Consider the following 24,065-nt stretch of genomic DNA (forward strand, 5'->3'; position numbering starts at 1 on the left):
TTCTAATATACATCTCTTAAATGAGCTAGAATTTTTTTTCATACCTCCCTCCCAATTTGGTAGAGCCTACAACATCAACAACAATGAGTGGCCAATGTTTGAGACCATCTATTAGCCCAATTTGAAACTTTGTAGACCATTTAAAAGTTAAATTAAGACTTTGAAGAGCAAACATGTCAATTTTAAAATCTTAAAGATGAAATAAAATCTAAATTTTCGTGTGGAAATCATTTAATTTTTAATTTTAAAATTTAAAAAATTAATCTATAAATATTCGTTCCACCTAAATATTATTTCCTATTTTCTATTTGTTGTTGATGTTTTCAATAAATTTTGAAAACAAAAAAAGTAATTTTTAAAAAGAAAAATTCTTATAAATAGAAAAATCCAAAAATTATTCACTTTATAGCAAAAAAATTTTAAAGTGTTATTTTATATTTAAAAAGGTCTATTTTAAAATTTTATTTTTATTATTAATCTGGTTAAGAGTTCAACTTATTGCACTTGAAAAAAAATACAAATCATAGTAAAAATTAAGAGGAAATGAACTTAATTTTAAAAAAACAAACCACAAATGATTCTAAAGGAAACCAAAAAATTTAAAATATTTAATAAAAATAAAAATTAAGTCAAGGACTTAAAAATGTATTAAAAACAAGTTTTGCTAAAAATATTGTTTAAAAACCTATAATGTTTAAAAGTATAATACTTAAAAATTCATAGGCTATTATAACTTTTGCTATAAATATTCAGATAAAATATAGAAAAATTGAAAACAATGGAACTTATAAAAAATCAAATTCTCTCGCGACCATCGTTATTTGAATCTACAAATAAATTAAAATAAGATAATGGCAAACCTGTTTAAAATGATGATGATGGTGATGGTGGTGAACTTAAAGAAAAAGCAAAAGAAAAAAAAAAAAAAAGATAATTAGTAAGTTCGTTCGTTTTTTTCTTTTTTTCTTTTTTCTTTTTTCTTCTTTTTCTGGGACAATAGTGAGTTCGGACTTTGGAGACTCTATAGTGACAAATTAGTGAAATTAATAAGATTAAGGGAGGGGTGATACTGACAATAACAATATATTAAATGAGGTCAATAATACACGGAAGTCACTTACGTGGCAGTCTAGGGAGAAGCGCAGTTACTTAAAATTAATAATAATAATAATAATAATAATAATAAAAGAAAAAACGAAAAAAAAAAAGAAAAGAAAAAACCATTTCTCCCTTCCGTATTGGAGAGACGCCCCTTTAATCAAGTTCACAACCACCCCCTCTTCAATTTCCCTTCTTCCGCCTACGAAATCCCGCCGGCCGCTCTCCGATGACCGTCGCCGCCCTGTATTCCGTCTCTTTCCGGCCTTGATTGCAGGTTTTAGGGTGGAGCGCCGGCCGGTTCGTCCCTTTTTTGGGAATCTGCGGCAATGAGTGCCGGCACGGCGACCTTCCGGTCTATACTCGACAAACCCCTCAACCAGTTGACGGAGGATGACATTTCACAGCTCACTCGAGAGGATTGTCGCAAATACCTAAAAGAAAAAGGTTTTTTTCCCCTCTTCTTCGTTTCTGTAATTTCCATTTTTGTCCCTTTCTTCCCTCCATTTTTTCCGGCGCCCCCAAATCACGGAAGCTTCCATTCTCTTTCGTCTTCTTTTTTTCTCCCTCCCTTTCCTCTTTAGCGGGTATGGAAGAATGATTACGATTTTATTTTTTGTTTTATTTTTAATTTTTTGCTTGTGTGCTCACACGTGTCGGGTCAGGAATGCGGCGGCCCTCATGGAACAAATCTCAGGCGATCCAGCAGGTTATTTCTCTCAAAGCATTACTTGAACCTTGTGATGATTCCGGCGCCGGTGCTCTCAGAAAGGTCGTCGTTTCGCCTCGGGTGAGTTTTGGTTTAATAATTTTGCTTATGGGACTTTTCTCACTCAACCCTCTGTTAGGTTGTTGAGAAAGAAATAATAATAATAATAATAATAAAAAAAAAAACTCCTTTGAAAATGTTTACTCAAAGTCCTGTTTTTTTTCACTTAGTAAATGGAGGGTTTTCTTTGATCAACTTTTTTTTTTTGCCCCCCACCCCCTTCTTTTTGGGCATAGTTGTGAATGTTTGTCAAATTCATTAGTGATGATGTTATTGAATGATGTATGTGTAGGTGAATTCAAATCAAGGCGATTCACCTAAAGAACCGAGTGATGATGCTCAGGTTACCATGTCAGTTGATGAATCTGCTTATAGCAATGTGGAGACTGCAAAATCTACTCCTGAGGATCCACCGGTTGAACCAGACAACAATGTCACCAGTCCCAGGTTTATCCTTCAATATCTTTGACTTTCTGCTACTTCTTCCGTTTTTGATGTTCATTTGTGGATCATATATGCCTAGCAATTCCTGTGTTTGGAAATTGATGTATATTACGCTGTGTTTCATCTTCTAACCTTGCAAGTGTGTGCAGCTTTGCTGTTCTTTTTCTAGGCCGACCACGGATGACTTAAACTCTCAAATAGATGAGTTATTGAGAATGTGTGCTTTTGAAAAGTCGTGAATGAACTATGGATCCTTGTTTTGGCATTGATCCCCTTATTACTAGGCATGAAAGAAATTTTAGGGTTTAAAATGTGAGCATAAGATAAAGGAGTGAAGCTATGAAGAAATGATCTGTTATCTGCTGGTCAAATTAAGAGTCTTGCTGGAAAGAAGTATCTTGAACTATCATGTGAAGTTTGTTGTTATCTTGTGAAGCTATAGGTTTGGTCTGATATTTTAAAATGCAAACATGTGCATAAGGTTGTGGGCACTTCTTGCTTCCTTTCTTAAAGTCACAGTCCTACATGGTTAACCCCATTGGCATCACTTGATGTATTTATGCTATAGCAGTACTTGATGGCGTATTTGTTGATTCTTGTCTGTGACTTTATATATATCATGGAAATGACAATAATTTTCCGGGGATTTTTCTTTTGTTTATATTTTAAAAACTGGCTGATACTTGATCAGTCACTCAAATCTCGATGACTCAGATTTTGACATCTATGAAAAAAAATCATGGAATTATGCTTTGTTAAAGGCTATACAGGCACCTTTTAAAGGATTTTTAATCTTTTTAAATGATTTTCCTTTTTTCTTTCTTTAATCAAATTTATACCAACTTAAAAGAGATGGGAACAAATGTTTTAATGGTTGGCAGAGATCAATACGATACAAATGGAGTGGATGGCCAAATGACGATATTCTATTGTGGCAAGGTGAATGTGTATGATGGAGTTCCACCAGATAAGGTCTAAACGTTATCTCTTTTTTGGATTCCTGAAGAATATTTATCATGAACGTGGTCTTTTTTTTTCTCTCCCTTTTAACGTGTTGTAGTCATCTAAGGATTTGCAGGCATGGGCAATCATGCATCTTGCAGCTAGTCCAATTCATTTCCCTCAGAATCATCCCTTAAGTGGAACTGCTCCATGTCAGTCTCCACCATGTCTTTTGCAGGCTTCCAGTGACAGAGATGACTTTTTCCCTCCTAGTGCTACCTTCCATCGAAATGTGCACACAGGTTAGTATGTGGGTTATAGCAATTTTGTTGCAAAATGACTTTTTGTGCTCTGAAAACTTATCCGTAGCCTCAACTCTACTTGGCACCTTTTATTGGACCATACTTCTGGTGGATAATTTTCCATCTACGGGTTCTGAAATCTACATTTTGTTGGTAATAGTGGTTCTTGATTTTGGCTGTTTTCACTTTCTCCATTAAGCTACCCATTTTTTCCACTGTAAACTGCATCTTAGAGTTTAGAAGTCTCTTGATTTTGTACTCATATCTCCTAGAAAAATGAAGTTTAGTAATGGTGTTAACTATTGCCAATCCAAATGTACGTTAGTGGGAAAAGATACCGATCACTATTTCAAAGGTTGATCATTCGATCGTCCAACCTCACAATTATTGAACTAAGTAATAGGGTAAAGGTGGAAACTTTTGTTTTGGTTTTTAAAAAAAGAAAAAAAAAAGAAAGAATACGGGGGATACTAAAAACTAAAGCCCACAGGAAAAGAACCCAATTAAAGGAATGGGATCTAAGCCTCTAACTATACAAAATAGAACCTATAGAATAGTTACAAAAAGTCTTCGAGTTCGAAACCTAGAGGGAAACATAAAATCTAACATGGGACCAAACATCACCAGGGTCCCTTTCCAACCCTCTAAACACTGTTATTCTTCTCTTCCCAAAGTTCCCAGAGTAGCACACACTCCGCAAGCCAAATTGGTTGTAGCTATTTAAGTGACAGATTGTATTCTGAGTTGACAGAGAAGATGGTTGAGCACCCTCAGCAGCAGCAGCAGCATGCAAAGGGAACCAGTACGCGAGATTCTGGTAAGCATTCTGTTTGCTTGCAGTTTTGTTAATTGTATTGTGAAAATAAAATCTCTGCATTTCTCATGTTTGTTAGAATTTTAAAGAATTCTATACGTTGTCCAAAAATTTGTTGTGATAATTTGATAAATGTTCAACTACGACCTTTATGTTCACAATTCAACTATCCATTTTCCTTGATAAAGCAAATTCAAACCCTGATATCTGGTCTTGAGAGTTTCATCATTATGAATTTATAATGTAATAGTTTTAAAAGTCTTGTCAATCGTAAGTTACAGCTTATGACTCCCTGCTGTAAAAGTTCCCGTTATTTGCTGCTACCATGTGCCCTGCTAAATTGTTATCTCCCCTCTGCGAGTTCCCATTTACTTGACGAGTCTCCATGACGTTTCTTTCCCCCCTTGTCCATGTAAATAAAAAACTCACAGCTACCCATAGAAACAGGTGATCTAATCAATAGTTTTTCACAAAAATTGTGGATTTTCATATTAGATGTTGAGGGTCAGGCGAGTCGGAAAGTTTCATTACAGAGATATCTTGAAAAGCGAAAAGACAGGTACCTTTGACTAAGTTTGTTTTTCAGTTATAAGTCTATAATGATGACATCTTGCATGGTACATAAGCTTTGTGGTCTCCAATCTCATTTCGTTCATTTCCCTCCCATCTTTGTGGTTATATTTCTGTAAGGGGAAGGTTAAAGAACAAGAAAAATACAGGATTGTCTTCTTCTAGCCTGGAGGGGTATATGAACCATCAAATGAGGACGCACGTATCCAATAAGAATTTAGGTCAGATTGTGACAAGTTCTTTATCCCCAACTGGAGTAGCAAAAGCCTTCGTTGGAACAGCTGACAATCAGCCAAAACTTGGATGTTTTCCTGTCGACCTTAATGTCAAAGGTAGAGCTATAGAGCTTTTATATTAGCATTTCATTACTCATTAAAACTGGCAATTAAAAATCACTTTTCGAACTAAGATGTCTACAATTTTACCAGCATTTTCTGTAGTCATTTGATTTTTTTATGGATTTACGCAGTTTTCTTTGCTTTGACCTCTCCCCACCTTTGATTAATTTTTGAAGTAATGCATTGATAGGAGCAATATGTTTCGGGTGATCTATCTATTATGCTTTGGGTGTTAGTTTCTAGCTCCATAAAGGTTTTCTCAATATGACCGAGGAACTTGACATCAATTTTAGGTGTCTCACTTAGCTGATGTATTATAGGATCTGGTTATAAATACTGTTAAAGATTGTCTTATGGTTTAACAGATCAATAGTTAGTCAAATATGTGGTATAAAGCTGTTTTGATATCTCAGTTTGGGACTGTTCTGCAGATATCCAGGAGTGCTGAGTTCAACGTCGTTGATGGCATGCTACTTCATAAATCATCCTTGTGATTGACAAGAACTTGAGGGAGAAGAGGAGCAAAGTCGATAAATGGTTATCCGTTGCATGATTTGGCTGCGTGAAGGAGCGGTTATGTAGGCCTTCATGAAGCAGTCATATTTTGGAGATCTTGCGTGGGAGAGGTGTCTATATCCAAATGGTATGAGTATCTCACTCAAGCTGATCAATTTTGTAACTCGAACACGGTGTCGCAACCGATGCTAGGATGATTAGGAACTTGTTCATGTTTCTGCTGTCAAGGCTTATTGGGTTGAGATGATGATGATGCAATGTTGGAGACGTCCAGTTCTCATGCATCATGTATAAAAAAATGTATGCTATCTTTTCTGTCCCAAGACCCTCTCTCTTTCTGTGTATACCAGATTCATATTTGCAAGTGCTGAGCATCCAACCTCACATGACATAACCAATGCTTCTATTCAGTCATTCACAGCCCTCTTAACTCTCCGTCGTCGTGTTCGTTACGGTCACATTTGAGCATCTCGTAACTACCTAATTTTGTAACTTAGAACTCTAGATTTAACTATTGTAAAGCCTTTTTCTCTCAGATGGAAGAGAAGATATTGAGTAAGGTATAGGGAACCTTTTGAGATGGGAAGAGATGAAAGAACTTAAATTGAGGTGTCAATGAGAGGTAGGAGTTAGGACAACGTTTTATAGTTACAAATCTTGTAACCCATTAAGCAAAGAATTGAGCCGAGCTGCATTTTAATGTTATAAAAAGGAGTAAATAGGAATATAAACATAGTTTATTGAAATTATATAATAAAGGGGCTTTTTTAAATATAAAAAAATATTTAAAAATATTTAAACTTTATTGGAAAAAGTTTTAAAAGTTGTTTAAATATTTTTGGGATTTTTTTATTTATATAAATTTTTCTAAAATAAAATAGTTATTAATTAGTTACACAACTAATTATAAAGTTGAATATTAAAATATCTAAATTTAGGTTAAAATATTGATTTGATTGTTTGGCCCCCCAACTTGGCCCTTTGGAGGCCCAAATATAATGCTGGTATTTACAAACTACAATTAACTACAATGATGTTATTTGAAATCTAATTGACTACAATGATATTATTTGAAATCTTGGTTAGTTATAGTGTTTACTATTTCCTGCAATATGCACTCCAAATATAATTTAATATAATCTACCCGCTATAATAATCAATTTTAATATTTGAGTGCCAACTAAAATAAGATGCACTCCAAATACAGGTTAATATAATTTACACACTATAATAATCAATTCAATGCCCCAAGCATCTCCTAAGAATTAGTTATTCAATTCAAGTCAAATTTTAGTCGGTGACTTTTATAAATTTTGAATTTAGTTCCATATTATAGTTTATTATTAATTTTCTAAAAAAAATCAAGTATTAGGATTTTCATTATAATTTTGGAAACAGATTCACATACCGTATTTTTTATTGCATAAAAATTAGTATTAAGAAAAATTGCAAAAATCACCCTTAAAGATTAGTGGTAGTTGCAATTACACGAAAAAATTAAAAGGATATTGTCCTTTTAGAAACTATTTAGGAAAATAGTGTTGTTTTCAAACTATTTGTAAAAATATTGTTTTTTTTTTTTAAATAAGTCGAGGGTTGAAAATTCGACCTAGATGAGTCGAATTTTGAACCCTCGACCTTCCCCTTTCCCTTTACATTTGCACGTCAAACTTTGAACCCTCGACCTTGCCATAACATTATTTTGAGTCTGTTTAATTATCATTCCGGAGACCTTCCTCATAATTATTTGATGTGGAGAGAACGAAAGACCTTCCGGAGACCTTCCTCATAACACTCATAATTATTTGATGTGTTAAAAATAATTTTGTATTGGGAGAGAACGAAAGATGGAAGAGTAAGAGAGAGAGCGAGATTTTGAGAGAGCGCGAGAGTTTGAGAGAGCGAGATCGAGATCTTGAGCGAGAGCGAGATATCCGTACAATTTTTCCTTTTTTTTTTTAATTATTACACATCTCACCTTCTTCTTTCTCTCTTCTTTTTTTTTTTTTTTTTTTTTTTTTTTTTAATTTTCCATTTTATAAAAAAATTTCTAATTTTTTTTATTATTATTTATAATTTTTTTTTTTTAAAAAAAGAAAAAAACTCCATCAAAATCTTGGTACCAAATGTACAAAAGGAATCCAAGATCATTATTGTAAAATCTTTAAAACTATTGATCTCATTATTGTGATTAAATTATCTTTATATCAATAATACAGTCTTATTTATAGACTTGCATGTGAAGGTTTTGAGTGTTTATTTGAATTATGTCCCCAATTATTATCTAAAATATGTAATTTGAATATTGAAGTTTTTTTTACCTAACTTTTTAGATTTAGACTATCTAATATTATTATTTATGTCAGTGACATTTAAAAGCTTTATATCAAAATAATTACAATTCAATAATATTATATAAATTAAAAAAAATAATATCTCATAAAATAAAAAATTGTAATTAAATATCTCATTTATATAAAAATAATTACAAAAATCCATGTATTCCCATAAGGCGGACGTCGTCGATTTCGAGTTGTTGTCGTCGTCGACTTCGAACTTGAGGTTGCTCGGGTTCTTCTATGTTTGCTTGGTACCCTCTGCAGTGAATATAAAATATTATTATGCTCTCCACGATCCCGACATGTCATGCACTAAAGATGAAGGACCAGCTCTTGCATTATATGTTCTAGAACCAAATGCTGGCATCATCATCATCGACTAATCAGTTTGACTCTACGTCTGCATCATAGGGGCAACTCTTCCACATTATGTGCAACCTCATCAAACTCATCCTCTTCCCGAACAGGTCCTCTACATCTAGGAGTTGGTGGAGGAACAATAGGTATATCATACATATAATGAATTTCCTCATATAGCTTTAGTTGTCACTACATATAGTAAGAACCTGGTTCGGATCATTCGCAACCTCACGGAGTCTACAGTTGTTCGATCTCCTGTGAATTATAAAACAATTAGACAATATTTAAAATAAATTTAAATTAAAAATAATTAGATAATATTCATTTACCAGATGACCCACAGCTACTCCCGGACGAGTGACGTAGCGCCTTGTGATATTATTATACCAATGAATATATTCTGGAGTGACATCTATGTCAAATTGTTCAAGAGAAACCCCAATTGCAATAAACCTTGCATGATAGTGTCATTGCACTACCAAATGTGCAACTTTTTCGGACCAAGGTCAATATCATGCAGTACGGGTTCGGTATTACAAGGCGATGGGACATTCTGCTGAAAATTGAATTGTCTCATCACCCTGTCAGGAAGATGCCACTCACCAATGTGAAAACATATGAGAGGACTCATCGTCTGCCATATGTTTTGACCATTCGTACAAAAATTAGGCAAAGTATGCATAATAATTTTGTACGGCTCCCAAATAATCTGAAACAAAAAATATTATATTATAGAATATTAAAGACAAATACAATAAAAATGTGTATAAAATAATCAAGTAGGTTTAGTGTAATGTACCTGTTCAGGTTGAAGCAGATCAAACATGTATCTATACTAGCTAACTACGTGTGTGGCTATCCTAGTCACACAAAATTTGACTCTCCACCTAAATTTTTAAATTGATAATTTATAATTTAAATTAACTAGATCTAATGGCACCTTTCGCCCTTAGGTTTCCCCCAAAATTAAATTGAATTAAAACAACATACCGAGAACCGTAGGCTCGTCCAACCAACTGAGCGTCATTAACATGTTGTAGTTGTGGAGCCATTGTTGGAAATCGCTCCCAAGCCCATAGTTGCAAAAGTATGAGAGGCCCAGCTATCTCTCGAACCTCAGGTCTTATTGCTTTGCATAGTTGTCTATACAACCATGTCAAGCATACTCCACCCCACGAATACTGCCCCGCATCATGGAGGTTAGCTAACAGTGGCAAGAACATAAAGTGAACAAAAGGACTTGATTTATCTGAAAACAGACTTCCACCATTTGTGAGCTCATGAAATTGTGTTCCTAACCATATTAAACTTAACCTCGATCCTTTAATCTTGTCGGCAGGTGGGGTCGCACCTAGGTACAGTTGACAAACTTCTAACCAGTCATCATACATCACTCCGGTGACCGGCTCACCGTCAACAGGTAACCCCAACAACACTTCTATATCTTGTAGAGTGATAGTGCACTCTCCAACAGACATATGGAATGTATGCGTTTCGGGCTTCAATCTCTCGACCAAGGCTGTGATCAGATGCCAGTCCAACCGAATAAATCCTAATATGGCAACCCCATAGAATCCAGATGTGCGCAGTAGCGGTAGTATTCGAGGGTGGAGTGGGATAGTGCGGTGGAGAACTGCCTCTCGACGCCTGCAAGATATTTATCGATGAATGGACTGGTCGTACAAAACATCCGGATCAACAGGTCCTGGGTTTAAAGCCATGATTTGAAAAAAAAAATATTTATTTCTCAATTAAAAAAATATTTATTTCTCAATTAGAAGAATAATGTACAACTTAATTAGAAGAATAATGTACAAATGTACAAGTTAATTAGAAGAATAATGTACAACTTAATTAAAAGAATAATGTACAAGTTAATTAGAAGAATAATGTACAACTTAATTAAAAGAATAATGTACAACTTAATTAAAAGAATAATGTACAACTTTATAATAAAAAAATTGAATATACAATAAATTTATTTACTTTCCATAGAAATATATATATATATATATACACATGACCAATGAGAAAAAAAAGCTAGTAATCATTAATGAAAAAATAACAACAATAACAAAATTTTGAATTGTAAGAGAGAGCGAGATTGAGAGCGAGATTGAGAGAGCGAGATGTTCAGAGAGAGCGAGATTGAGAGAGCGAGATTGTGAGAGAGAGCGAGATTGTAGGAGAGAGCGAGACGCACACATTCCATAGACGTTGGAGATTGTCCCATCTTACAATCTCGCTCTCTCCTATAATCTCGCTTGCAATCTCGCTCTTTCCTACAATCTCGATTTCAATCTCACAATCTCGCTCTCTCTTACCATCTGCTTCACCCACTTATGTTCTTTGTCGAGGGTTGAAGTTTCGACTTATGTAAAACTAGTGAGATTTCCTTTTCCTTCTCGAGGGTTGAAGTTTCGACTTATGTATGTCGAAACTTCAACCCTCGACAACCCTTGTTTCCAAGTTTTTCTTTGTTTGTCGAGTTCTCAACGTTCGACTTCTATATTAGTCGAATCCTCAACTCTCGACTTCTAGCCTCGAACTCCCAAAACAACAATATTTCTCTAATAAGTTTCAAAACAACAATATTTCTCTAATAAGTTTTGAAAACAACAATATTAATATTAAAGGTCCCAATTACACACTCAAAACTTCAATTGTAAAAATTGGGCTCTTCTACAAGTATTAAAAATGGACCATCAAATTAAAAATAGTTGTAGAAATTAGACCGCCAAATAAAAAAAATTGAACATCAAACTTATACAATTGTTACAATTCTTATATTCATGTTAGTTTGAAAGTCCAATTTTACACTTGAGTTTTATAAAAGTTTGAGGTATAATTGCAATTACCACATACTTTAAAAGTGATTTTTATAATTTATTTAACTAATTTCAATAACAATTAATTTTGAGGAACTAAATTTAAAATTGATTGAAAGTATATAAATTAAAATTGGACATTTGAAAATATATAAATTAAAATTGAACAAACTCAAAAGTATATAGACCAAAAATAGTATTTTGACAAATGTTTCAAAACTAATTTTCAATTCAACTTGTGTTTCTAAATTACGTTATTAGGCACAAAATCCAAATCCAGAATTTTGTTATTGGTTGTAAAAATTTCGAAAATTCCATGTCATCCACGCGCCACAAGAATGCAAAGAACTCCATCCGTACACGTGGCAGCTCAAATGACATTAATTAAACGAATTAAGTAAAAAAAAAAAAAAAGGAAAAAAAATCTTTTGACTCGAATCTTCAATATTCAACCATCAACACTCATCCGATGAGAGAGTTCCTGTTCCTTCCGCCGGCCATTGCCTTTAAATTTGGAGCTCCGTGGTTAATCGGAGCATATTCTCGACGATTCAACTCAGTTAACGAGTTCAGAGAGTAGGTTGAACAATGGCGATCAAGGTGAGTTCACTGAACCGAACTGCTTTTTATGAGATATCGACATTGACTCAAAAGATCGATGGATGAAACTAGTCTTTGTGCAGGCTTGGTTTATGGACGATAGCAATGAAGACCAGAGGCTTCCTCATCACCGAAACCCCAAAGAGTTCGTCTCCATGAATCAATTGGCAGGTGCACTCCCGTCCTCTTCACCAAAACTTCTGAAGAGACTTTTAGCCCTATAATTGAATTGAATTGAATGAATTATTTGCAGAATTAGGCGTTTTGTACTGGAAGTTGAACCCTAAGGTATATGAAAACGATGAGAAATTGAAGAAAATAAGAGACGACAGGGGATACAACTACGTGGTCTGTGAATATTCAGTAATCCATCAGCCTTTTCCGTTACTGTTTTTCGGTTAATTCCTGTTTTTTTGATAGTTTTGTTTTTCTTGAGATGTGGTAGGATTTACTTGATATATCTCCAGAGAAACTTCCCAATTACGAAGGGAAATTGAAGGATTTCTACACAGAACACATTCATGCCGACGAGGAAATTCGTTACTGTTTGGATGGAAGTGGCTACTTCGATGTCCGGGACAAGAGCGACCGTTGGATTCGAATCTGGATTAAGCCCGGCGATCTTATCATCTTGCCGGCCGGCATCTACCATCGTTTTACTCTGGACACCAATAATTATACCAAGGTAGGATTAAATACCATTAACTTCGAAGATTTTCATTTTAAGATATTAGTTATCAATTCATTGTATTATGGATATCATTGTATTATTTTCAGTTAATGAGGCTGTTCAAAGGAGAGCCAATTTGGACCCCATTTAACCGACCACAAGAGCAGCACCCAGCAAGGAAAGAGTACCTCAAGTCCTTCACTGAGAAAGCTGGAGTGGCAGTCAAGGCTCATTAAAGATTTGTGTATTCTTCTGTACTATGTTATTTAATACAAATCTATGGGGTTTAGCTCAGGTTGTGTATTGCTGGGTATGGCTAAGATTAACTACTGTATAAATATGGCAGCTGCTGTTGAAACTTGGTTTAAATAAATGTCTGAACTTTATATTTATGAATTGATCTTTTCAAATAAATTGTAACTTGAACCACATTGGTAAAATCTGGCCCCATTCGATTTTATGTTTTAAAGATAGAAATTTTCCTCTTTGCAGAATTAAGATCGAATATCGACTATAAGATTCTTGTATGCTAAAAGACAAATCATTTTCATTTTTTGTTATGCTTAAATTATATTTATTTTTATTGTTCTGCAGAACCTCATTTTTGCGTTCATTACTACTACCAGCCCGTTGTACCTTTTTAGACGAAAGCCTGTTCCATAATGCTTCAAGAATTATTGAGTTCATGTGTCAGATAAATAGTTCAATCATTTTCTTAAGATTACTGTTTTTTTTATGACATGTCAATTATATTCTTCTCTAGAGTGTTGACTATTGAGGGCTGCCTATGGTGTTTTTCCTACTTTTTGGTTTTCTTGCTGACAAGAAAGTTACGTGCCTCGAGGAGATCAGAGGCTCGTTTATCACCGGAAAGATAGGAAAATTTATATCCACGAGCCAACTCTCTTGTAAGCATCTTCTGAATTTGTAACATTGATGTTAATTACATGGTCTTTCTATCCATTCTTGCCAGGCTTCTGATAAATGTTCTAAAATGTGCTATTAATTAATTTCTTGGTGCACTTGTATTGCCATATATTACGCTTATACTGGTTCCGAATCCGATATGCCTGCCTTACAAACTTTACTTGGTCATATATGCCCATCCCAAAAAGAACCATGTGTCCTTAAACATGTTACTCCATGTATCACAAATTTATACATGGTTAGTGTCCTAATAACCACATCTTACTTGCCAATTCTCCTATAAATAGTGGTCATTTATGTATTTTATAGTATGGTGAAGATTGGTGAGAAATCCAAAATTTTTGGAGAAAAATTTAGTGAAAATTTCATGATTTTCTTATTTTCTTTATTTTCTTTAAGTTATTTATTTTATATCTATATATATCTATATTATTTTATATTATTTTGTTATTTATTTATATTATATAATATCTTTATATCAATATTCTGTTGTGCTCCCCAATTTCACAACACGTATACATAATATAAAAAAATAACAAAAGAATATAAAAGAATATAAATGTATATAGATATACAATAAATAAAATAAATAAAATAAATAACTTAAATAAAATAAAGAAATAAAGAAAATAAGAAAATCATGAAATCATGAAATTTTCACCAAATTTTTCTCCAAAAGTTTGACTTCTCACCAATCTTCACCATACTACAAAATGCATAAATGAACACTATTTAAAGAAGAATTGACAAGTAGGATGTGGCTATTAAGACACTAATCATGTATAAATTTGTAACACATGGGATAACATGTTTAAGGCCACATGGTACCCCTTAAATGTTATGACCTCGATTAAAGCTGAGTTTGATTCCATTTTCAGGTATAATTTTGTCAGCCAGCAGCTTTCTGTTGCTGCAGTTAGATTTTATGGCAGCGGGGCCGTGGGGGGCGTGAATTATAGTTTTTAGTGTTAAGATGATGAATATGTGACCCACCTCCCGAGTCCTACTTGCATGTTCCAAACAAAATATGGAAATGATAAATGAACCTCTGAAATGGGGGCCGAATGTAGTTACAAAGTTATCTGAATCGCTTTCCATAACAAATATTTGTGTAGTTTAGGTTCAAATAACTTAGGCATTGTTTGATTACTATTTGATTTTTGAGTTTTAGTTTCTGAAATTTGTGTTTATTTTCTTACAACATCTTTGCCGTGGTTTTCATCTAACCTTACTAAACATTTGAATTCTTAGTTAAATTTTAAAAACAAAAACAAGTTTTTACAAACTATCTTTTTTAGTTTTCAAAATTTGGCTTGGTTTTTAAAACACTCCTAGAAAGTAGATAACAAAACAAAGAAATCAATTGGGGAAGTAATATTTATAAGATCAATTTTCAAGAACTAAAAACCAAATGGTATCAAATAAGGCCTTAGTTGGTACCAGTTTCTCATTCCTACTGAGTTCATGGGAGCTCGTGGAAATATTATGAATAAACCCTTTGAAGTTGTGGTTTCTGACGTATTTAACTATCTAACTCTTTTATTTGCATTTAAAAAAAAATATATTGTAGTTTTTGTATGAGATTTAGTGATAAGGCCACTTATATGATTTTATGGTGGTTTGATTGAAATCTTCTTTTCTAGAAGACAATTTGAAGAGAGAATTTCATAAAATGTCCGGTTGTATGACAGAGCTGGGAAATGAAATGTTTACTCATGTCTGCAGTTGTAACAAGTTTCAAAGAACGAGAGGTCTAACGTAGCTTTCAGCCTTTTGATGAGGAATCTGCATAGTTCCACATATATCTGGAGAAAGCATCATATTCTCGCTCACCTCTAACTTCATCAATTGGCACAGCATCACTAATTTCTTTCAAATCCTCCTCTGTTAGCTTCACACCTAGTGACCCAATGTTGCTGTCAAGGTTTCCAACTTTTGTTGTCCCTGTTGCAGAATGGGAAACGAAACAATGGGTTTGAACTGTCAACACAACAAACCATACCCTTCATTTGCAGAACCAAACTATCGGACACAATTCAATCTTTTCTCAACATCCTATATTATATTAATTTTACTTACTAGATCACTTGATGTATAGACTGTAAGTCACCATGGAGAGACAATGACATTGCAAATATTTGATTTCTAGATCTTCTATTTTGCTATTCTATGCCTACTATGCACCATTAGATTAACTTTAATCTTATTTTCATCTTGAAAATGTTATCATTCAAGATGTTATGATGAAAGTTTCTCTCTCTTTTCTATGGCATTCTTCAACAATTAACATTCTTACAACTCCATTTTGGACAGGAAGAGGAAGATATTTAGCATACCCGGGATGGGAACTATATCAATACCCTGATGGAGCAGCCATGCTAAAGCCAACTGAGCAGTCGTGCAGGAATGCTTGGCAGCCAGATCAACAAGCCGTTTGTACATAGTTTCATTAACTTCTAAATTCTCCTTGCTGAACCTTGGGTGTTTAACCTGCCAACACAACATTTCCACGAGTTATGATAAGAAGATTGACTTGCTCTGAATTTTCCTCTTACAAACTTACCAGCAAGCTCTCACTGGGCAAGCACTCTACAACCGCCTTTCCACCAAAGAAACCTCGACCTAAAGGACTGTAAGCCACCACCCCAATTCCAAGCTCTCTACAAAACACTATCCCTTCATCCACTGAGTCTGTCAAGATATAACTTTGTATTATCTAGTTGCCTTTCCTCACCTGCAAAGTGGGATTATCTCATCTTCAGTTTCACGGCTCCACAGGGAATACTCCATCTGTAAGGCAGTGATTGGATGAACTGCATGGGCTCTCCGGATCATGTCTACACTCGCTTCAGACAGACCAATGTACTTTATCTTCCCCTCCTCCACCAGCTTCTTCAGCTCTCCCATCTTCACAGCCATTCATCAAAATTTAAGGTGATTGTTTTTTCCAAACGGTGGAAAAAAGAAAGCTCAATATAGTCCTCAATGGAAGAAAGGGCTTACAGTTTCCTCAATTGGCACAGATAGGTCGACGCGATGCTGATAATAGAGGTCAATGTGATCAACTTGAAGCCGCTTGAGACTCGCTTCACAACACTTCCTTACATATTCAGGTGTCCCGTTTACTGCAAATTGAAAGCTTCCTAATGGCACAATGCCAAATTTTGTAGCTAACTGGATCTTTTCTCGAGGAAGCTGTTTCAGAGCCTGGCATATGAACATCTCAGCTAATTGGAAAGGTTTCAAACTCCACAACTTTTCAAAGTTTCTGTTATCAGAAAACACACCTTTCCAACCATGATTTCATTGTCGTGATCGGCTCCATAAAGATCGGAAGTATCGAAAAAGGTTATGCCTCTAGTGAAAACTTGTTTAATCATGCGGCATCCATCTTCATGAGTTAGGGGAGCATTGTAAAGTCCTGAGAGTCCTGCACATCCGAAACCCAACCTTGAAACCTGCACAACGATATCACAAGAATAACATTCAAATCTCATCAAATCAAGATCGAACTTCTGCTTGTAAATCCCAATCAAACCAAAAAATTTGGATTCTCCCAACTTTTATTGTTTGTTTTTCCTAGTTCCTATTTCTCAAATGTGATTAAGCTTACCTCCAGTCCTTGGCTACCCAGCTTCACTCTCGGGATTTGGCTCATATTTTGAGGCTTTTCCTCCATTTTACTCTGATCCAAAAGCTCAATTTGCAGATTTGAAACCCTAGAAAATTAAAGAGGAATTTTGAGGCTGTTGAGTTCTCTATTCTTAAACACTGAATGATGATCCTTTTACTTGTCCCCACTGATTGCCTTCGACGGACCTCCTTTCCAACATTTTTTTTTGTTTATTCGCAGGGCTGAGTTTTTTTTGCTTTAATTGTAAGGAATCTTACATTAAAAGATTTTGCGGTTGTGGGTAAATGCAATATCTTAACAATCGAGAACACATAGGGCCTTATTTTAAAGGTTTATCAGTCTTTTCTCCCGTCCTTGTTGCAAAATTTATGTATGAATCCCAACCACTCCAATCCAACCTGTAAGGTTAATTTACCTTGGTTAACTCTTAAATATTTGTTTAATTAATATTCTATTTGATTAATAATTAAGTAATTTCCCCCATCTTCAGCCATATTGAGGACAAGGCTACTTATGTTTTTCTTCAAATAGAGATAATTAAACCCATCTTTAGATAGTCATTTACTTGTACAACCTTGGTTGCATTATGTCTCATCTTGAATAACCTATCCATCTGTGGAACTTCAGTTACATTTTCCCCTATGAATGAGGGACAATTGGGACATTGGTGGTCTATATTAATCCCAAATCACAACCATTTCTCAATGGACAATGGACCATTAATGATGCAGCTGATTGGTATTAGCCTTAGGCCATGGCCAAACAAGGCAAGTCATCTCTAAAGTTGTGAGAGCACTCTTCAAAGAACAAAGTTTTATTCAATATGATTTTGAAAAACTCCATATTACAACCATGACAAATAACTTGGATTGCAAAATGTGTATTCTTGGATTCTCAACTGAGGTACACTGACATCTGTAGCAAGTTAGCAACTTTCACCATCATCTTTTCAAACAAAAATGGACCTTTCAGGCTTTTCATGGATCATGACGTTAGTTTCCACTAAGGGCGAAAAGTTTCAAAATGGTGAGAAGTCTCACATTGGCTTTCAGGTCCTTAATGGGGTATCTGTAAACTTCCACATATATTTGGTAAGAACATCATATTCTCGTTGGCCTCTAACTTCATCAACTGGCACAGCATCACCAAGTTCTTTGAAATCTTCCTCTGTTAGCTTCACATCCAAGGATTCAATGTTGCTGTCAAGGTTCCCAAGTTTGGTTGTTCCTGTTGCAGGAGAAACGAAAAGCAAAGAGTTGGAATGCTTCATTTACAGAACCAAAATACCAGAGGCCATTGTGGGTTGGAGTAAATTCAATATTCTCACCTATTTGGAGGTCAGTTTGATTCATGAGCCTCAATACATAAACTATGGAGGAGAAATCACATTGTATCAGTTTGACTTTATTACTATTAAACCTTGAAATCTCACTCAAATGGATTATGTTAATTATAGTCTTTCTCCAGTCTGATATATTACCATTCAAGATTTTAAGATGAAAAGTTTCTGTATTTGAATGCTGTCTCCAATCAAATATACCCATATCAATGTATCACTTGATTCTCTGTCCCAACCGCATTTGGTGATTTATGTTGGTAGCTTATGGATCTCTATCCCAACTACATTTGGTGATTAATGTTGGTAGCTTATGGATCATAGCCTTCTTTATATAGTATTTTGGCTGCTACCATGATCATTATACCAATTTTTCTTTCATCAAAATATATTATTCTTCACCCATGAGTTATTTTCTTGCTTACAAAGTGGTGAGGAGAATAAATTAGATTATTTGTATATATAGTTAATACTAGTTTAGTTGTTTATATAGATTAACTAGTATTTAATTAGTATCTTAGAATTAATTAGTTAATTGACTTATTTTTTTTAAGACTATAACTAGCTACTTTAGAGTTGCAATAGGAAGGTTTTGATTATCATTTCAATATACAATATTGTTCTTAGAGAGAGTTCTCTCATCTTAAGGATTGGACTCCCCTTGTTTGGCCATAGACTTGGCCTAATACCTTTTCCCGCTGCATCACAAGGGCAACAGATCTGTATTGTTTTTATCCAGGACAAGATCAAGAGGAAGGACATAAACACATACCTGGGATGGGAACAATATCAATACCCTGATGGAGCAGCCAGGCTAAAGCCAACCGATAAGCCTGTAAAACGCATCCCATCAGTTTGTTATTCAATAGAATAATAGAGATTCCATGGCAGAACTTGCTCGGTACAATTCTTTTACAAACCTACCAATGAGCTCTCACTTGGTAAACTCTCTGCAATTGCCTTTCCCCCAAAGAACCCTCGACCCAGAGGACTGTAAGCCACTATCCCAATTCCCAGCTTCCTACAAAACACCATGTCTTCATATACTTAGAAAGTCTTTCAAGATATTACTTTGTAGGTTGATTTGTTAGAAGTTTGGTTTTGAACACTTTACACTTTCAAGATTTGTTATTAGGGACTTACTAAACATGAAATTGAATGTTTAAAGATCTATTATCTATTTGCTTTCTTAGTCCTCTTACCTACAAAGTGGAATTATATCATCTTCGATGTCACGACTCCACAACGAATACTCCATTTGAATGACAGTGATTGGATGAACTGCATGAGCTCTCCTAATCTTGCACTTGCTTCAGACAAACCAATGCACTTTATCTTCCCCTCTTCCACCAGCTTCTTTAGCTCCCGCATCTTCACATCAACTCATCAAAGATTTAAAAAAAAAAACTCGATATAGTCATCAATGGAAGAACGGAACGCTTAGGGTGGCAGGAGCAAAACAAAAAAGGAAAGAGGGGAGTAATTCACTTTGTTGCCTAAAAATGTCAAGTTTTGTGACTTTATGATACTTTTTGACTCCCTTTCTGAAAGATGACTTACAGTTTCTTCGATTGGCACAGATATATCGATATGATGCTGATAGTAGAGGTCGATATAATCAACTTGAAGGCGCTCAAGACTCGCTTCACAGCAGTTCCTAACATATTCAGGTTTCCCATTAACTGCAAATTCAAAGCCTCCTAATGGTACAATCCCAAACTTTGTAGCTAACTGAATCTTCTCTCGAGGGAGCTCTGTTTCAAGGCCTGCAAATTTAAACAACATTAACTTCAGTCAATTAGTAAGGCATTGAACTTAAACTCCATAACTTTTCAAGTCTTTGTTGTTAATTAATAATTCAAAATAGTACACCCACCTTTCCAATCATTATTTCATTGTCATGATCATCTCCATAAAGATCAGAAGAATAATAAAAAAAAAGCTATGCCTCTGACGAAAGCTTGTTTGATTATTTGACATCCTTCCTTATGAGATAAGGGAGTGCTGAGAGGATCCTGAAAGTCCTGCACACCAAAACCCAACCTTGAAACCTGCAAAGTTAAAGTTTTTCACTATATATCAAACCATGTTTTTCCCCCCCTCCAAGTTCTTCCCATTTCTTAGAAAGTGATCAAGCTTACCTCTAATCCTTGGTTACCCAGTTTTAATCTGGGGGTTTGAATCATTTTTGGGTTTTTCCTTCCATTTTGAAGTAATCAGAATGGAGCTTATGCTTAGCAGATACCACAATTTTCTGTGGACAATGAAAGGGGGGAGTTTTGAAAGTTTTTTTTTGGTTATTATATATCTACACCCAACAAACTCAATGATGACCCTATTTCAACCTTTGTTTATAATTGGTGCCGAGTTTTCTTGTTTTATTACAAGGAATATGCCATGAAAGTAAATTGTGGGGTGTGAATACGAAGGCTTAAAACTGCTAAAGACATTAAACCCATCTTATCTTTAAGGGTTGTAAAGTCTATTCTTCCACATAATTCATGCCAAACCATTATAATATAAAGTCCTAGACTAATATATAACGAATCCAGGGGTTAAGAACGATGAAAAAAAGTCGTGCGTTAGACGGTTTTGCGAACAGAGCTCATTTGGTGTCCCAAATGGCTATCGGGCCCCATGGAGTAGCCCGAAATCCAATTTTTGTGTGCGAACTTCCCGTCGAGTGAAAACGCAAAAACGATCTAATGTTAATTGGTGGAAATGTGTCAATGTTACTCAATAGTCAAATAAATAGTTTGAAATTTATATAGTTAATATGGAGGAGAACGGTCAAAGTCTAGAAAGGAAGAGCAGATTCGAACCCATAACTTTGGATAGAAAGTAAAACTAAGTTTATTGTTTCACCATTGTAAATAATTTATAATTTTATTTAATAAACGGAGACATTAAGTCTATATAATTTTAGTTGCACATTTTTATCTAAAAACAAATATAAAAGGATCATCAATTAGTCACTTATTTGTAATGATGTGATCGCACTCTTGACTTTAGAGATTTTATCGTTCACATTTTAAACAATTTGCTTGAACAAAGGACAATTGATTCATTGGAAAAATATATTTCTATATATGATTTGTAGATATATTTTCATATATGTTTTGTAATTATTTTCCATTTAAGATTTTTTTATGATGTATTTGATTTTAGTCCATCATTAGATTGTATATATTGATTTTATTCCAAATGAAAAAAAAAAAAGAAGCAAGGAAACAGCTTTCTTGGCAAAATACCTTCTAAAATAGACATTCACCAATCATGGAGAAATGGCGTATACTAACCTAAGCTTATAAATTTTATTTCACATTGAAAGACTTCATTAAAATAACACTAAGTTTTCAGCACTTACGCCACTTTCATTATTATTACATTTAATAACTAAGTTTTCAATATAATTAATCTGGGCATGGTTCAATTATATTAATTTTGAGACATATCTTAAAATGGTAGGCACATACTAAATTACCATGTAGAACTACGTTCACTTTAAAATTTCAAACATCATAAGTTAATCTTTAAACATGATGAACTTGAATACTTTTTATGGCCCAGCTTGAGAACAGCAGAGTGCTTTGTAATAAAAGAAAAAAAAATTGAAGTTTGTAGTGTCAGCAAAGGAGTCAAGAATCTAGATGCATAAGGATTGGTATTATACAAAATAATAATTACAAACTTTGTATTAAATTTTGCATCATAGCATTTTCTCAAAATAATAATAATAATAATAATAATAATAAAAATAATCATAATAAAATGTATTATAGTGAATTGTTCTCCTGGACTCGGTTTATTCCTGTAAGAATGTTATGGATGAAACCCTATATGTGTTATTGTATTTTATCTTCATTTTTGCCATTTTTCATCCCATCTTTTTCATGACAGAACATCGTGGCTTTTATGTCACATTGGCTAAGATCAAAGTTTAAAATGTTGTTACTCACGAAAATGTTGAGGTTCTCAAATTTATGAAAAATTTGATGATAAATCGATTTTAATAGAAATTTATGAAAAAAATTGTAATCTTTTTAAAAAGAAATATCTAGATGAATAAGGAAACAATTTGCACTTTTTAAACAAGTTAAAATATTTATTGTTTATATTATATTCACATTATTGAAATTAAGTTGTTTATTTTGTTTGTCTCATGTTTCTTTTTACTGAAAATGTCGGTTTATTTATTTTATCGATGTTAAATATGTGAAAATATCGATAGAAATATTGACATGTAAACAAAATATTAGTGTACCGTAATTGAGATATTGTATTAATTTAGGTTTAAAACTTCTGTTTTAGTACAACAATTTGGGGTGAGTGGGTTGAAATCTTTGATTTCCTGATCAAGAATGTGTGTTTTTATGTCATTTAAATTATGCTCACGTTGGTAAGCACGCATTAATTTTAATTTATTGCTAAAAATAATATTCTCATTTATGCCAAAGGATAAAAGTTTGTGAGAACATAAAATGTTTGATATCATTTTTAAAGATCAATTAATATCTTTGAATACTCAGTTTAAATGTAATACTTTAAGCCAAACACACTTGATTGTTTTTTATAAATCTCAACACAAGTAATTTTAGTAGGCTTGATCCCTCATATAGATTGTGTCAAGCCAAGCATTACCTTGGAGTTCTTATCGATTGAGTTACAAAGAAGAAAGATACACCTTCTTGAAGCATATATAGGTTGTAAGTATCATTTAAGAAAGAAATTACCAACTCTTTTAAATCTTTCTTTACCATATGTACTTTCATATCATCATATATCTATAATTTAAGTGGTCTTGATTTATTCATGTACCCTCCAATCTGTTAGAGAAGGAGCCAGGATCAGTCAAGGAGCAAGACCTTGCCACCTCAGACTAACCTTGCCAAACCAGAAAGCAAAGCCAGAGTGGATATACAAGAAAAAGGAAAAGTAGGCTGTTAATTTTCTATCGTTTAATTATTTGTATCAACATATAAAATAGTGACATCTGTCCATTGTTAGTTAGAGGCCATCATTCTTTTGTTATTCCTCTGATTGTCTAAACCCTAAAGGGAATGTGTGTATTTAAACCATTGTACCGTGCCTCTGTATATTGTACAAAGAAATATATAAAAGAAGAAGAAGGATTTCCAACATTTTCTCTCTGTTTTAACTTGGCATCAGAGCTACAATGGCTAACGCCTAGTCTTCCGAAACCTCGACAGCAACATCTGAGACCACGAAGTTTAGCACTCCTCAATTAAACCAGCTTCTCAATCAGATTACCAGTACCAAGTTGGAACAAGGTAATTTCATGCTATGGAAGACTTTAGCCCTTCCGATTCTTCGAGGCTATCGGCTAGAAGGACATCTCTCAGGACAAAAAATCTGCCTTTCCATGTTTATCTCCCCCCTATTGAAGGTTTGTCAATACATGAGGTAGGGACAGTCACTTCTGACCTCTTCGGAGGCGCATCGAGCTCCACAGGTGAGCAACTATTGAATCCTCTTTATGAGGTCGGGGTCATAGCTGATCAACTACTGTTAGGATGGTTATATAACTCAATGGCACCAGAAGTTTCTGTGCAGTTAA

General features: G+C 34.2%; 3 protein-coding genes and 1 pseudogene across 7 annotated transcripts; 2 read left to right on the forward strand and 2 right to left on the reverse strand.

The window, feature by feature from the left end:
* The first annotated feature begins 1,182 nt into the window (after window positions 1-1,182).
* Window positions 1,183-6,209, forward strand: LOC120092625 (protein TIFY 4B-like). 5 transcript variants are annotated; one of them, XM_039050769.1, is made up of 9 exons: window positions 1,184-1,545; window positions 1,764-1,888; window positions 2,160-2,314; window positions 3,193-3,283; window positions 3,372-3,555; window positions 4,307-4,372; window positions 4,865-4,928; window positions 5,066-5,271; window positions 5,709-6,209. In XM_039050769.1, the coding sequence occupies exons 1-9, from the start codon at window positions 1,428-1,430 to the stop codon at window positions 5,723-5,725; spliced, it is 1,026 nt and encodes a 341-aa protein (XP_038906697.1). In that variant the 5' UTR covers window positions 1,184-1,427; the 3' UTR covers window positions 5,726-6,209. The 5 variants fall into 5 exon arrangements, with proteins under 5 accessions (XP_038906700.1, XP_038906697.1, XP_038906699.1 ...); XM_039050768.1 differs by having other exon boundaries at window positions 1,185-1,545; window positions 5,060-5,271; XM_039050770.1 differs by having other exon boundaries at window positions 1,186-1,545; window positions 3,390-3,555; window positions 5,060-5,271.
* Window positions 6,210-11,760: 5,551 nt separating this feature from the next.
* LOC120092627 (1,2-dihydroxy-3-keto-5-methylthiopentene dioxygenase 4) lies at window positions 11,761-13,030 on the forward strand. The gene is made up of 5 exons (XM_039050773.1): window positions 11,761-11,920; window positions 12,004-12,091; window positions 12,174-12,268; window positions 12,366-12,605; window positions 12,698-13,030. The coding sequence occupies exons 1-5, from the start codon at window positions 11,909-11,911 to the stop codon at window positions 12,824-12,826; spliced, it is 564 nt and encodes a 187-aa protein (XP_038906701.1). The 5' UTR covers window positions 11,761-11,908; the 3' UTR covers window positions 12,827-13,030.
* A 2,070-nt stretch (window positions 13,031-15,100) lies between these two features.
* Window positions 15,101-17,272, reverse strand: LOC120092624 (perakine reductase-like). Its single transcript, XM_039050767.1, is given in 7 exon segments — window positions 15,101-15,461; window positions 15,854-16,007; window positions 16,081-16,177; window positions 16,252-16,424; window positions 16,521-16,724; window positions 16,805-16,975; window positions 17,131-17,272. Coding segments are annotated over 7 exon segments (1,170 nt in total). The 5' UTR covers window positions 17,197-17,272; the 3' UTR covers window positions 15,101-15,156.
* Window positions 15,168-20,357, reverse strand: LOC120092626 (annotated as a pseudogene).
* Window positions 20,358-24,065: the final 3,708 nt, after the last annotated feature.

This window comes from Benincasa hispida, chromosome 12 (genome assembly GCF_009727055.1).
Source record: "Benincasa hispida cultivar B227 chromosome 12, ASM972705v1, whole genome shotgun sequence".
NCBI classification, from domain to species: domain Eukaryota; kingdom Viridiplantae; phylum Streptophyta; class Magnoliopsida; order Cucurbitales; family Cucurbitaceae; genus Benincasa; species Benincasa hispida.

Coding starts and splice junctions, on each gene's coding strand:
- LOC120092625 (XM_039050768.1), top strand. CDS start 1,428: ATGAGTGCCGGCACGGCGACCTTCCGGTCTATACTCGACAAACCCCTC. Junction 1,546..1,763: donor CAAATACCTAAAAGAAAAAG/GTTTTTTTCCCC, acceptor GTGTCGGGTCAG/GAATGCGGCGGCCCTCATGG. Junction 1,889..2,159: donor AGGTCGTCGTTTCGCCTCGG/GTGAGTTTTGGT, acceptor ATGTATGTGTAG/GTGAATTCAAATCAAGGCGA.
- LOC120092627 (XM_039050773.1), top strand. Junction 12,092..12,173: donor CTCCATGAATCAATTGGCAG/GTGCACTCCCGT, acceptor AATTATTTGCAG/AATTAGGCGTTTTGTACTGG. Junction 12,269..12,365: donor ACAGGGGATACAACTACGTG/GTCTGTGAATAT, acceptor GAGATGTGGTAG/GATTTACTTGATATATCTCC.